This window comes from Schistocerca nitens, chromosome 7 (assembly GCF_023898315.1).
Source record: "Schistocerca nitens isolate TAMUIC-IGC-003100 chromosome 7, iqSchNite1.1, whole genome shotgun sequence".
Taxonomy (NCBI): domain Eukaryota; kingdom Metazoa; phylum Arthropoda; class Insecta; order Orthoptera; family Acrididae; genus Schistocerca; species Schistocerca nitens.
Genome location: NC_064620.1, coordinates 116,856,083 through 116,870,316, shown reverse-complemented (window position 1 = coordinate 116,870,316; position 14,234 = coordinate 116,856,083). Strand labels below are relative to the sequence as shown.

General features: G+C 41.3%; 1 protein-coding gene across 1 annotated transcript in view; it reads left to right on the top strand.

The window, feature by feature from the left end:
• Positions 1–14,234, top strand: part of LOC126195249 (uncharacterized) — a 245,445-nt gene that overhangs the window by 211,659 nt on the left and 19,552 nt on the right. The window contains exon 16 of the mRNA XM_049933777.1: positions 2,350–2,508. Coding sequence (XP_049789734.1) covers positions 2,350–2,508 — 159 coding nt within the window. The remainder of the gene's footprint in view (positions 1–2,349; positions 2,509–14,234) is intronic.

The window sequence follows — 14,234 nt, the reverse complement described above, 5'->3', positions numbered from 1 at the left end:
TCTCAGGTGCCACCAGTTAAGGATGCTATGTGACTTGACACAAGGGGCCAAGCCAGCAGTATAACTTCCATACTATGATGAAAAAGATGGCTGTGATGAGCTAAAATGGATGTGTGTTCCAGGGTCATGGATTGAGACAAGTGTTTCAGCCCAACCTTATATATGTTATGGCTAAAGATTATGTATGTCTTTGAGTGACCATTGTGTGGTGTCCTCTGGGAATTCAGCAACATCTACACAGACCAAAAGATTTGTGCTTTTGGTATACAGGGTATGTGCACCACATAAAGCAGAGGGAGCTTGAGATTTTGACCATTGCTGAACAGTGCCTAAAGAACGAACATAAAATACAATAAGAAAATATGATGGTCTTGGCCCTTGCACCTCCATATTTGAGTTTCATTATAGAAGAGGAGGCTGATATTAAATTATATGGTAACAATTTTGTTCAAAATGAGAAACACATGTGTAGTAGGATTTGGGCATGGGGGCAACCTGGACACCGAGCTTAAATAGATGCTCGGCACTTACAGGGATGCGGGAGAAAGGGGTTCAGACATGGCACCAGCCCCACACACCATCTGATGTATGCCATCCTGTAGTGGGCCAGAGATGTCAGAGGCAGCAGCTTAATGTGTCTTCCCATGCAAGTGTCATTTTGACCCATCTCTGGTGGCAACACCTATAAACTGAAACATCAAAGAAACTGGTATAGGCATACGTATTCAAATACAGAGATATGTAAACAGGCAAGTCCTGTATAAGACAACAATTGTTGGGTGCAGTTGTTAGATCAGTTACTGCTGCTCCAAAGGTAGGTTATGAAGATATAAGTGAGTTTGAACATGGTGTTATAGTCGGCACATGAGCGATAGAACACAGCATCTCCGATATACCCATGAAGTGGCGATTTTCCCTTACAACCATTTCACAATCCAGTAAAACATCAAATCTCAACACATAGTTGCAGCCAGAAAAAGATCCTGCAAGAAGGGGATCAAGGACAACTGAAGAGAAATGTTCAATGTGACAGAAGTGCAACACTTCCGCAAATTGCTGCAGATTTCAATGATAGGCCATCAACGAGTGTCAGCGTGCGAACATTCAAGGAAACATCATCGGTATGGGCTTTCGGAACCAAATGTCCACTCGTGTACCCTTGATAACTGCATGACACAAAGCTTTACGCCTCACCTGGGCCCATCAACACGTTACCTGGTCGGATGAGTCTCATTTCAAATTGTATTGAGCTGATTGGTCTGTGCGGGTATGGAGACAACCTCATGAATCCATAGACCCTGCATGTCAGCAGGGGACTGTTCAAACTGGTGTAATGGTAATGGTGTGGGGCGTCTGCAGTTGGAGTGATATAGGACCCATGATACGTCAGCATATGACTCTGACAGGTAATACATACATGAGGATCCTGTCTGATCACTTGCTTCTATTCATGTCTATGGTGCATTCCGACAGACTTGGGCAATTCCAGCAGGACAATGTGACACCCCACACATCCAGAATTGCTAGAGAGTGGGTCCAGGAACACTCTTCTGAATTTAAACACTTCTGCTGCCCACCAGACTCCCTAGACATTAACATTATTGAGCATATCTGGGATGCCTTGCAATGTGCTGTTCAGAAGAAATCTCCACCGCCTCATACTCTTATGGATTTATGGACAGCCCTGTAGGATTCGTGGCGTAATTTCCTCCAGCACTACTTCAGACATTAGTTGAGTCCATGCCATGTCATGTTGCGGCACTTCTGTATGCTCGCAGGGGTCCTATACTATATTAGGCAGGTGTGCCAGTTTCTTTGGCTCTTCAGTATTTAAGCTGAACACTGTGCCAATTCTGGCAGTTGGTAGTTTTACTCCTTATGACGATGAAGGTTACAGCTGTTGAAAATTAGAGAATTTTATTTCACACACACACACACACACACACACACACACACACACACACATTCATTTTAAATTTAAATACAAGTCATTGTAATAGTCTGACAGTTAGGGTGTTCTCTGGAACAATTTAACTGAAATACGAATCAGTCAGTAATTCTTACACATCACATTGTCATGTCATATATTCAGAAACCATGATACTTCATTTATATTTGGCTGAAATTTAGTCCATGTACCAGAGCTTTAAATGAGTAAAAAAAAAATATTTACAGCATTTGATGATATATATATCTCGACCTCAATATATTTCCACTAAGACATTGTTCCAGAGAATGCTTCAATTGCATTCCAAATATGTATCAACACAGTGGAAAGCCACAAAGCCATTAAATTTACTGTAGTACTTATATATAAGTGGAAATAGTTTAATTATATATTTGTTCCAGCTATCCCTTCTCCAACTACTGCTGAAGCAGTGTTCCCACATGTTGTTGATATGAGTACAACTTGTGTGTCCATACAAGCTACTGTGGGGATTGCTCTGACATCTTTTGTGATTGGTATTGTACTGATGATAATCATTTGGTTCATCCACGTGAAAACTGGTGAGTGTATTTGATACCAATTAAAATATTCAGTAGAGTGGCATGCTGTTGATTACTTGAGATCGATGCGCATGAAATGAAGGATTTATTAAATCTCAGTCAACAATATGTAGGTGAGAAGGTATGTCAATAAATGAGAACTATCAACATTAAAAGTTATTTATTTTGCCCAACAAAATAATGATGCATTCAATCACCTTCACAGAATTTTCCCCGAAGCAATATCTCAAAGCCATTTATGGCATTGTAATTTATGAATACCCAGTTTACATTACCCCCAGAATCCAGCATTTCATTAGCATCATCTTTCTTTAAATTATGTTGTGGAATATCTACATAGAAAGAGCTCAAACATTGTATTCTTATGTAATGGCGTAAATCATTGACATAAGTAAAATTCTGAATGTTAGTTTCTGGAGAATTGGGTTGCTGTCAAACCAGCCTGGTTTATGTTTTCTGTGATTTGATAAATTTGTCCAGTTAAATTTAAAGATGATTCACTTGAGATATCTATGACTGGTTGTTACACCCATGTTTATCAGACCTGAGAGACTGACCTAGTACTCCATACCAAAAGACCTGTCTTCCAGCATATGTGGAACCACTGAATAAAAATGTGTTAGGGAAATGTGATTGTGGATACATAGTGAATTCAACAAGAGAGATATGCGAAATGTTTGAAGTCAAATACTTGTTCTTGGATGAAGTTCTCATGTGTGGCTAATTTATTAGTTGTGTAAATTATATAGAGATTGTTAACAAAAGGCAGAAGTGGTTTTATATGCTAGAAAGTGTTTACTTATGTGATACACATCACAATTTGTGCCAGTTTTGCTCTTTGTAGTCCAGAAGTAAGTCTGTTTTGATTTCTTGCTGTTGTTTGAATGATATAGTATATAAATGTTTTAAAATTTAAGAATTTCATTACATTTGTCAAAATTGTAGTCCTGGCTTTGTGCTGAAACAGCTAATAGTCTTCAGAGCTATACAGAATATCAGAAATGTGAAGAAACTAAAATGTTTGTTAAATATAACTATACGAATTATGAGAAATTGCTACTCAGTGCATAGCAAGGATGTTGAGTGGCAGAAAGGTACATTTAAACAGTGGAAAATCTGGAATGGAATATTAGCAATATGAAATGGATAGACTGCCACTGACCACATAAATGTGGTGCTTAGAGGCAGAAGTGTACATTGAAGGGGACCCTTCCTAGCCAGCCAAGATCTCAAGTCCCTCACCTGTTTCACATTCATTGATGACTTAGGCAATTCCAGCAGGACAATGTGACACCCCACGCATCCAGAATTGCTAGAGAGTGGGTCCAGGAACACTCTTCTGAATTTAAACACTTCCGCTGCCCACCAAATTCCCCAGATGATATTTACGTGGTCTGGACTGAGGGTGAGGGCAGCCCATTCACAGTCCCTTCTTCCCTGTTCGCCTCACCTCAGTCCAACAAGGCACCATCCTCTTCATCAACCTCCATCTCGAGGGTGGCTACTTCAGTACTTCCACCCACATCAAACCCTCCAACTGACAACAGTGCTTCCACTTTGGCATCTGTCACCTATTCCACACTGAGGAGTTCCTTCTGTACAGCCTGGTCACCTGTGGTTGTTGCATGCATAATGGTGAGCATCCCCTTTTCAAATGTGTCAGGGAACTGACAGATTGTAATTACCCACTGCACCTTGTCCAGAAGCATATCTCATGTGCCTTGTCTCCTCAGTCACCACCATCCCTCACATACCCACCGGCCACCAACAAAGAAGCACCCTCCCCCCACTCTCCCACATGATGCAGTACCACCCGGGACTGGAGCAGCTCTGAATCACATTCTCTATTAGGGTTGTGACCACCAGTCATAATGACAAAATTGTGCCCAGACCTCTCACTGAGATATTCTGCCTCCCATTCAACCTATCCAATATCTTTCTCTGTCCCTATTCCACCTCTGCTTGCTACCCAATACCTTGTGGCTCAGATGCCTGTGATAGACATAAATGCAAGACCTTTCCTATGCTTCCTCCGACCACCACTTACTCCAGTCCCATCACAGGCACTGCCTGCCCCACGAAAGAGGGGATCGGTGGTGAAAGCCGCCACGTCAGCTACCGATGTAGCTGCAAGCTCTGTGATGTGACCACAAACAAGTTGTCCATCCTCATTAATGACCGCCGGAACACCCAGTTGCTGAACGTGCCACCTGGCACAGTATGCTCGACTCTAACCGCTTCACGGCCGCATGACACTGATTCTTCCCGTTGATATTGGCTTTTATGAATTGTGCAAATGGCAACTTTCCCTGCAACATATCATTGGTTCCTGTAGCCCTCCTGCCCTCAGCCTTTGCTAGCTTTCCTCCTCCAGCTGCCTCTATCCTCTCCCCTGCTTTCCCTGCTCCCACTACAGCCCTACACGTACCTTCTGTCATTGCTGTACTGCATAATCCTTCCCCCTTTCTACCCTCCACCAGCCACCTTACGCCGCCCCCCTGTCTGACGCTGCAATTAGCAGCCCACTGTCCTGTTCCCATCACTCCCCTGCACACTCCCACAGACGGCACTTGCATCTACTCCCATGCCTCACCTGTCGTCCCTCCCCCTCCATGACCCAGGTCTATTGTGTACACCAACTACCCACCCCAGCTGAGATTGCTACTCACCACAGGTGAAGTTGTAATGGGGCCTTAGCACCTGGTGTGTGTGTGTGTGTGTGTGTGTGTGTGTGTGTGTGTGTGTGCACGCACACATATATCTGGCAAAGGGCCATAGTCCTATAGCATAACCCTTTCTTGGGCTGTGGGAAGTATACTTACCACTAACTGTATTTCTTTACTGCATTCGTGGAAATGTATTGTATCACCTCTGTTAACTTTTCACAAGGTTAATATTCCTTTTTGTGAACTGTCGGAAACTTACGTGCCTGCAATTTATTTGTTTTACTATGTTCGTGGGAATATGTCTTACTACCTCCGGATGTGCCCAACATCTTGTGGTAGTACACCGTACTTTACGTGTCAAAACTAACTGCTATGGTCGTTAGTTTCTGCTTACTGTGAGGTCATTACTGTTGTCATTTGTGAAGTCTGAACGCATTGCTTCATTTCTACCATATATATTGTCATGACTTGTATCAGCTCATTTCTTTATTGTGTGGTAAATGAAATTTTTAGTATTGTTTCCCCAAAATAAAAAACACGAGAGCAATGGAAAGTGCACACTTACCATCATAGCTTTTAATCCTAAGTCATAAAAAGAAAATTATCAAAAATTAAATGTAGTCTATTGGTCACTATTCTGATACTAGAAGACTCAACTATTGTGAGTTGCTACAAAAAATGCACTGCTTAATAATGGCCAGTGATCTACTCAAATGGGTCTGGCAGCTGATAAGTGTTGTGTCTGCTATGTGGTGATTATCAGTCTGTCCCAAGGTGTATTGCTTTTATTCCATCCTGCATTTTCTGTTTTCAAATATTAGTTACGTTACGGTAGGCTCTATTTGACCTAAAATAGGCAATGTTCTTGTCACTGTTGTAGCTGTTGTGGTCTCCAGTCCAAAGACTGGTTGCACAATTCTCCATGCTAGTGTATCCTGTGTAAAATTCTTCACCTCTGCAGGAATGCTGGTACCAGACATCCCTTAAAACCTGCTTCCTGAAGTCAAGCCCTGCTTCTCCCTGCATACAGTAGTCAAGCCTTGGTTTCCCTGCACAGTTTTTACCCAACCCCCACATACCTTACTACATTACTGAATTAACAGTTCTGTGATGCCACAGGATCCTTTGTTTTAGTCAAGTTGTGTCATTAAACTCTTTTCTAAAATAAATGATAATTAATTGAAACCCTCAGCTGCTGACAGGTGTTATTGATTTACCTCGATGGGGACAGCTGAAAATGTGTGCCCCAACCGGGACTCGAACCCGGGATCTCCTGCTTACATGGCAGACACTTTCCATCTGAGCCACCAAGGACACAGATGAGTAGCGCCACTGCAGGGACTTATCCCTTGCATGCTCTCCGTGAGACCCACATTTCCAACTGTCCACAATCTACATACAGGGTGTTTCAAAAATGACCGGTATATTTGAAACGGCAATAAAAACTAAACGAGCAGCGATAGAAATACACCGTTTGTTGCAATATGCTTGGGACAACAGTACATTTTCAGGCGGACAAACTTTCGAAATTACAGTAGTTACAATTTTCAACAACAGATGGCGCTGCAAGTGATGTGAAAGATATAGAAGACAATGCAGTCTGTGGGTGCGCCATTCTGTACGTCGTCTTTCTGCTGTAAGAGTGTGCTGTTCACAACGTGCAAGTGTGCTGTAGACAACATGGTTTATTCCTTAGAACAGAGGATTTTTCTGGTGTTGGGATTCCACCACCTAGAACACAGTGTTGTTGCAACAAGACGAAGTTTTCAACGGAGGTTTAATGTAACCAAAGGACCGAAAAGCGATACAATAAAGGATCTGTTTGAAAAATTTCAACAGACTGGGAACGTGACGGATGAACGTGCTGGAAAGGTAGGGCGACCGCGTACGGCAAACACAGAGGGCAACGCGCAGCTAGTGCAGCAGGTGATCCAACAGCGGCCTCGGGTTTCCGTTCGCCGTGTTGCAGCTGCGGTCCAAATGACGCCAACGTCCACGTATCGTCTCATGCGCCAGAGTTTACACGTCTATCCATACAAAATTCAAATGCGGCAACCCCTCAGCGCCGCTACCATTGCTGCACGAGAGACATTCGCTAACGATATAGTGCACAGGATTGATGACGGCGATATGCATGTGGGCAGAATTTGGTTTACTGACGAAGCTTATTTTTACCTGGACGGCTTCGTCAATAAACAGAACTGGCGCATATGGGGAACCGAAAAGCCCCATGTTGCAGTCCCATCGTCCCTGCATCCTCAAAAAGTACTGGTCTGGGCCGCCATTTCTTCCAAAGGAATCATTGGCCCATTTTTCAGATCCTAAACAATTACTGCATCACGCTATCTGGACATTCTTCGTGAATTTGTGGCGGTACAAACTGCCTTAGACGACACTGCGAACACCTCGTGGTTTATGCAAGATGGTGCCCGGCCACATCGCACGGCCGACGTCTTTAATTTCCTGAATGAATATTTCGATGATCGTGTGATTGCTTTGGGCTATCCGAAACATACAGGAGGCGGCGTGGATTGGCCTCCCTATTCGCCAGACATGAACCCCAATGACTTCTTTCTGTGGGGACACTTGAAAGACCAGGTGTACAGCCAGAATCCAGAAACAATTGAACAGCTGAAGCAGTACATCTCATCTGCATGTGAAGCCATTCTGCCAGACACGTTGTCAAAGGTTTCGGGTAATTTCATTCAGAGACTACGCCATATTATTGCTACGCATGGTGGATATGTGGAAAATATCGTACTATAGAGTTTCCCAGACCGCAGCGCCATCTGTTGTTGAAAATTGTAACTACTGTAATTTCGAAAGTTTGTCTGCCTGAAAATGTACTGTTGTCCCAAGCATATTGCAACAAACGGTGTATTTCTATCGCTGCTCGTTTAGTTTTTATTGCCGTTTCAAATATACCGGTCATTTTTGAAACACCCTGTACATAATGTACGTAATAGATATTTGCCCATCCACTCATTACTCGCGCACGCTAAGGTGATGATTTCCGTAAGAGTTCGGGCAACCTGTGCACATTTGCACAGACGAAGGTCAATGGCTGGGTAGCCTTTAACTATATATATGAAGATAGTAACTGTTCTCGAAAGAACAGATACCATTGATGACCGAGCATCTTCTCAAGAATAAATGATAATTAATTGAAACCCTCAGCTGCCGACACTTGTTATTGATACACTTCGATGGGGACAGCTGAAAATGTGTGCCCTGACCGGGACATACATTTTCAGCTGTCCCCATCGAAGTATATCAACGACACCTGTCGGCAGCTGAGGATTTCAATTAATTATCATTTATTCTAGAGAAGCTGCACAGTCATCAATGGTATCTGTTCTTTTGAGAACAGTTACTATCTTCATATATAAATTCTTTTCTCCCAGTTCAATGCGGTATCTCTTCATTAGTTATCTGGTCTACATGTCTAATCTTCAGTGTTCTTCTGTAATGTTGTTGTTGTTGTTGTCTTCAGTCCTGAGACTGGTTTGATGCAAGTCTCCATGCTACTCTATCCTGTGCAAGCTTCTTCATCTCCCAGTACTTACTGCAACCTACATCCTTCTGAATCTGCTTAGTGTATTCATCTCTTGGTCTCCCTCCACGATTTTTACCCTCCATGCTTCCCTCCAATGCTAAATTTGTGATCCCTTGATGCCTCAGAACATGTCCTACCAACTGGTCCCTTCTTCTTGTCGAGTTGTGCCACAAACTCCTCTTCTACCCAATTCTATTCAATACCTCCTCATTAGTTATGTGATCTACTGATCTAATCTTCAGCATTCTTCTGTAGCACCATATTTCGAAAGCTTCTATTCTCTTCTTGTCCAAACTATTTATCGTCCATGTTTCACTTCCATACATGGCTACACCCCATACAAATACTTTCAGAAACGATTTCCTGACACTTAAATCTGTACTCGATGTTAACAAATTTCTCTTCTTCAGAAACGCTTTCCTTGCCATTGCCAGCCGACATTCTATATCCTCTCTACTTCGACCATCATCAGTTATTTTGCTCCCCAAATAGCAAAACTCCTTTACTACTTTAAGTGTCTCATTTCCTAATCTAATACCCTCAGCATCACCCAACTTAATTCGACTACATTCCATTATCCTCGTTTTGGTTTTGTTGATGTTCATCTTATATCCTCCTTTCAAGACACTGTCCATTCCGTTCAACTGCTCTTCCAAGTCCTTTGCTGTCTCTGACGGAATTACAATGTCATCGGCGAACCTCAAAGTTTTTATTTCTTCTCCATGGATTTTAATACCTACTCCGAATTTTTCTTTTGTTTCCTTTACTGCTTGCTCAATATACAGATCGAATAACATCGGGGACAGGCTACAACCCTGTCTCACTCCCTTCCCAACCGCTGCTTCCCTTTCATGCCCCTCAACTCTTATAACTGCCATCTGGTTTCTGTACAAATTGTAAATAGCCTTTCGCTCCCTGTATTTTACCCCTGACACCTTTAGAATTTGAAAGAAAGTATTCCAGTCAACATTGTCAAAAGCTTTCTCAAAGTCCACAAATGCTAGAAATGTAGGTTTACCTTTCCTTAATCTATTTTCTAAGAGAAGTTGTAGGGTCAGGTTTGCCTCACGTGTTCCAACATTTCTGCAGAATCCAAACTGATCTTCGCCGAGGTCGGCTTCTACCAGTTTTTCCATTGGTCTGTAAAGAATTCGTGTTAGTATTTTCCAGCTGTGACTTATTAAACTGATAGTTCGGTAATTTTGACAACTGTCAACACCTGCTTTCTTTGGGATTGGAATTATTATAATCTTCTTGAAGTCTGAGGGTATTTCACCTGTCTCATACATCTTGCTCACCAGATGGTAGAGTTTTGTCAGGACTGGCTCTCCCAAGGCCGTCAGTAGTTCCAATGGAATGTTGTCTACTCCTGGGGCCTTGTTTCGACTCAGGTCTTTCAGTGCTCTGTCAAACTCTTCACGCAGTATCGTATTTCCCATTTCATCTTCATCTATATCCTCTTCCATTTCCATAATATTGTCCTCAAGTACATCGCCCTTGTATAGACCCTCTATATACTCCTTCCACCTTTCTGCTTTCCCTTCTTTGCTTAGAACTGGGTTTCCATCTGAGCTCTTGATATTCATACAAGGTGCTCTCTTTTCTCCAAAGGTATCTTTAATTTTCCTGTAGGCAGTATCTGTCTTACCACTCGTGAGATAAGCCTCTACACCCTTACATTTGTCCTCTAGCCATCCCTGCTTAGCCATTTTGCACTTCCTGTCGATCTCATTTTTGAGACATTTGTATTCCCTTTCGCCTGTTTCATTTATTGCGTTTTTATATTTTCTCCTTTCATCAATTAAATTCAGTATTTCTTCTGTTACCAAGGATTTCTTCTAGCCCTCGTCTTTTTACCTACTTGATCCTCTGCTGCCTTCACTACTTCATCCCTCGGAGCTACCCATTCTTCTTCTACTGTATTTCTGTCCCCAATTCCTGTCAATTGTTCCCTTATGCTCTCCCTGAAACTCTGTACAACCTCTGGTTTAGTCAGTTTATCCAGGTCCCATCTCCTTAAATTCCCACCTTTTTGCAATGTCTTCAGTTTTAATCTACAGTTCATAACCAATAGATTGTTATCAGAGTCCACATCTGCCCCTGGAAATGTCTTACAATTTAAAACCTGGTTCCTAAATCTCTGTCTTACCATTATATAATCTATCTGATACCTTCTAGTATCTCCAGGATTCTTCCATGTATACAACCTTCTTTTATGATTCTTGAACCAAGTGTTAGCTATGATTAAGTTATGCTCTGTGCTAAATTCTACCAGACGGCTTCCTCTTTCATTTCTCTCCCCCAATCCATATTCACCCACTATGTTTCCTTCTCTCCCTTTCCCTACTCTCGAATTCCAGTCATCCATGACTATTAAATTTTCGTCTCCTTTCACTACCTGAATAATTTCTTTTATCTCATCATACATTTCATCATTTTCTTCATCATCTGCAGTGCTAGTTGGCATATAAACTTGTACTACTGTAGTAGGCATGGGATTTGTGTCTATCTTGGCCACAATAATGCGTTCACTATGCTGTTTGTAGTAGCTTACCCGCACTCCTACTTTTTTATCCATTATTGAACCTACTCCTGCATTACCCCTATTTGATTTTGTATTTATAACCCTGTATTCATCTGACCAAAAGTCTTGTTCCTCCTGCCACCGAACTTAACTAATTCCCACTATATCTAACTTCGACCTATCCGTTTCCCTTTTTAAATTTTCTAACCTACCTGCCCGATTAAGGGCTCTGACATTCCACGCTCCGATCCGTAGAACGCTAGTTTTCTTTCTCCTGATAACGACGTCCTCTTGAGTAGTCCCTGCGCGGAGATCCGAATGGGGGACTATTTTACCTCCGGAATATTTTACCCAAGAGGACACCATCATCATTTAACCATACAGTAAAGCCGCATGCCCTCGGGAAAAATTACGGCTGTAGTTTCCCCTTGCTTTCAGCCGTTTGCAGTACCAGCACAGCAAGGCCGTTTTGGTTAGTGTTGCAAAGCCAGATCAGTCAATCATCCAGACTGTTGCCCCTGCAACTATTGAAGAGGCTGCTGCCTCTCTTCAGGAACCACACGTTTGTCTGGCCTCCCAACAGATACCCATCCATTGTGGTTGCACCTATGGTACGGCCATCTGTATCGCTGAGGCACGCAAGCCTCCCCACCAATGGCAAGGTCCATGGTTCATGGTGGTAGGTCTTCTGTAATACCACATTTCAAAATCTTCTTTCCTCCCTTGCTTGTATTGTTTATCATCCAGCTTCTATTTTCATATATAGCTACACTTCAGACAAATATGATTCAGAAATGACTTTCTAATGATTAAATTTGTATTCAGTGTTAACAGATTTCTTTCTTACAGTAAAACTTTTCACGCTATTACTAGTCTGCACTTAAATCCTCTTTACTTTAGTCTTTTTTCAGTTGTTTTGCTGCTCAAATAGCAAAACTTATCTACATTAGTTTTAGTGTGTCATTTCCTAATCTAATTCGCAAACATCTGCCTAGTGTTCAGATTTCTCTGTTACAATTGGAGTCTGACTTCTGTAAAACTTGCAGAGTACCTTTTAATCTGTGTATTTTATTTTTCAATAGTTTATATTAACTTGAAATTTTAAAGTATGTGATTTGATATATACCCACAGTTGGCCAGACTGATTAGTAATTGAGATTATTGTTGTCTTTATAATACATCCTGTCTTGGCCAACATTTTCTCAATTACTGAAAACAGACCAAAGATAACATAATGTGGTTAAAACTATCATGTCATCCAAATGAAAAACTCAGTAACTCAACTCTATAAAGCACTGAAGTGCTATAGCTCCCAGAATTTTTTTTTTTTGTGCTGAGCAGCCAGGATCTTCTGGTCATTTGGGAGTATTTCACTCCCAATAAAACTGCATGTTTTGTAGAGGTTCAGTTTGAAACAGCCACCCGCACTACAGTTAACTTATGTTTATGTATGTATCTTTACAATGTTGAACCATTGTTAGCTATTTTATTAAGGAAAAAGGAATCAATGTAGAGAAAGAAACACATCATTAGGATGGTGATATCTGCCATGTCACTCATATTAGTAGGTCTGAAGATCTTCTGTTCTATTCACTTCAGGTGATGCACATCAGGTTATGTCAATGAACATAGGCAGATCAAAGATGTAAACACTTTGTGAATTATTCCAAGCAGCTGCTTACGTCAGTGATTATGTTCACAGCCATAGGACATGGGCAAGGAAAATGCATCATAAGTCATTTTAAGAGAATAAACATACATAAACTTGAAGCCCACTGTAAGTTTTTTAATGTGATGCGTGGTGATTACCAGTCTGTCCCTGAAAAGTAGAAAAATAACTCCAAAATCATCAAGCAGACTATATGGGCTTTGTTCCAATTTTTTTTTCTTTGTTAAAATGTTATTGTTTCTCCAAAGACTGTAAAGAGATGGATATACCTAACTTTTTTTGAACAATGGAAAATCCAGATTGGTATAATGACAGTATTATGGAAAGGATAGATTGCTACACACCTTATAGTGAAGATGATGGGTTGCAGATATGCATAATAAAAAGACTATTAAACACACAAGCCTTCAGCCAGAAGGCCCTCTGCTGAAATAGGCAACATGCACACTCAAATTCACCCAAACACAGCTCACACAGACATGACCACTGTCTCTGGCTGCTGAGGCCAGTCTGGCCTCGGCAGCCAAAGATATGAGTATATAAGCAGATCATTGACGATGGTGATGGAGGATGCAGTGGTCAGCTGAAATGAAGAGTATAGCCGACAGGGCCAGAGAACTACATCATACCAACCTTAGAGTTCTAGTGTGAAAGACACCAGCAACATTAGAACTGACATGGTTAAATAATGAAACATTTCAGTGTTCCATCTGTTTGAAGTTAAAAGTGCTTCTCCAAAGAGGCCAGGAGATGCCTGTGTTCATCACAGGAATTCTGCGTTCCCTAATCCTAGATTTATTACCAAATGTTCAGAATACAGCACAACAATTGAGTGGAAGTCTTTAACAGCGTTTATTTATTTATTTTAAAAGGACTGAAAACCCATGCAGTCAAGATCACACATGAAGTCTTCTGTATTTGGATTGATTGCTAGTTTCAGCTAACAATCTAGCTGTCTTCAGATCTATGATATAAAAAATATTTTTTCTCAAGTTAGCAACATACAACAGCATGCAGAACTGCATATAATATTGTAGTAGGGACCAATAATATATTCATGACTTAATTACAAAATACATACCATAAAACATCCTTGATTAGTGCTGGTGCTGTTACAGCTTCACACATCATTAAAATCTGTCATAAAAGACAGCATCCATACTTTACATAATTAAAAACAGCTTTTCATCATTTGTGGCCAGTGTAGTTGCCTTTTATACGTTATAAGCTTATTACAGACTTCAACTATTGTATCCCCCTTTATTTTTGCTGTTTCAATTAGTTATTGAAAACTAGTGTATGCCGACATTA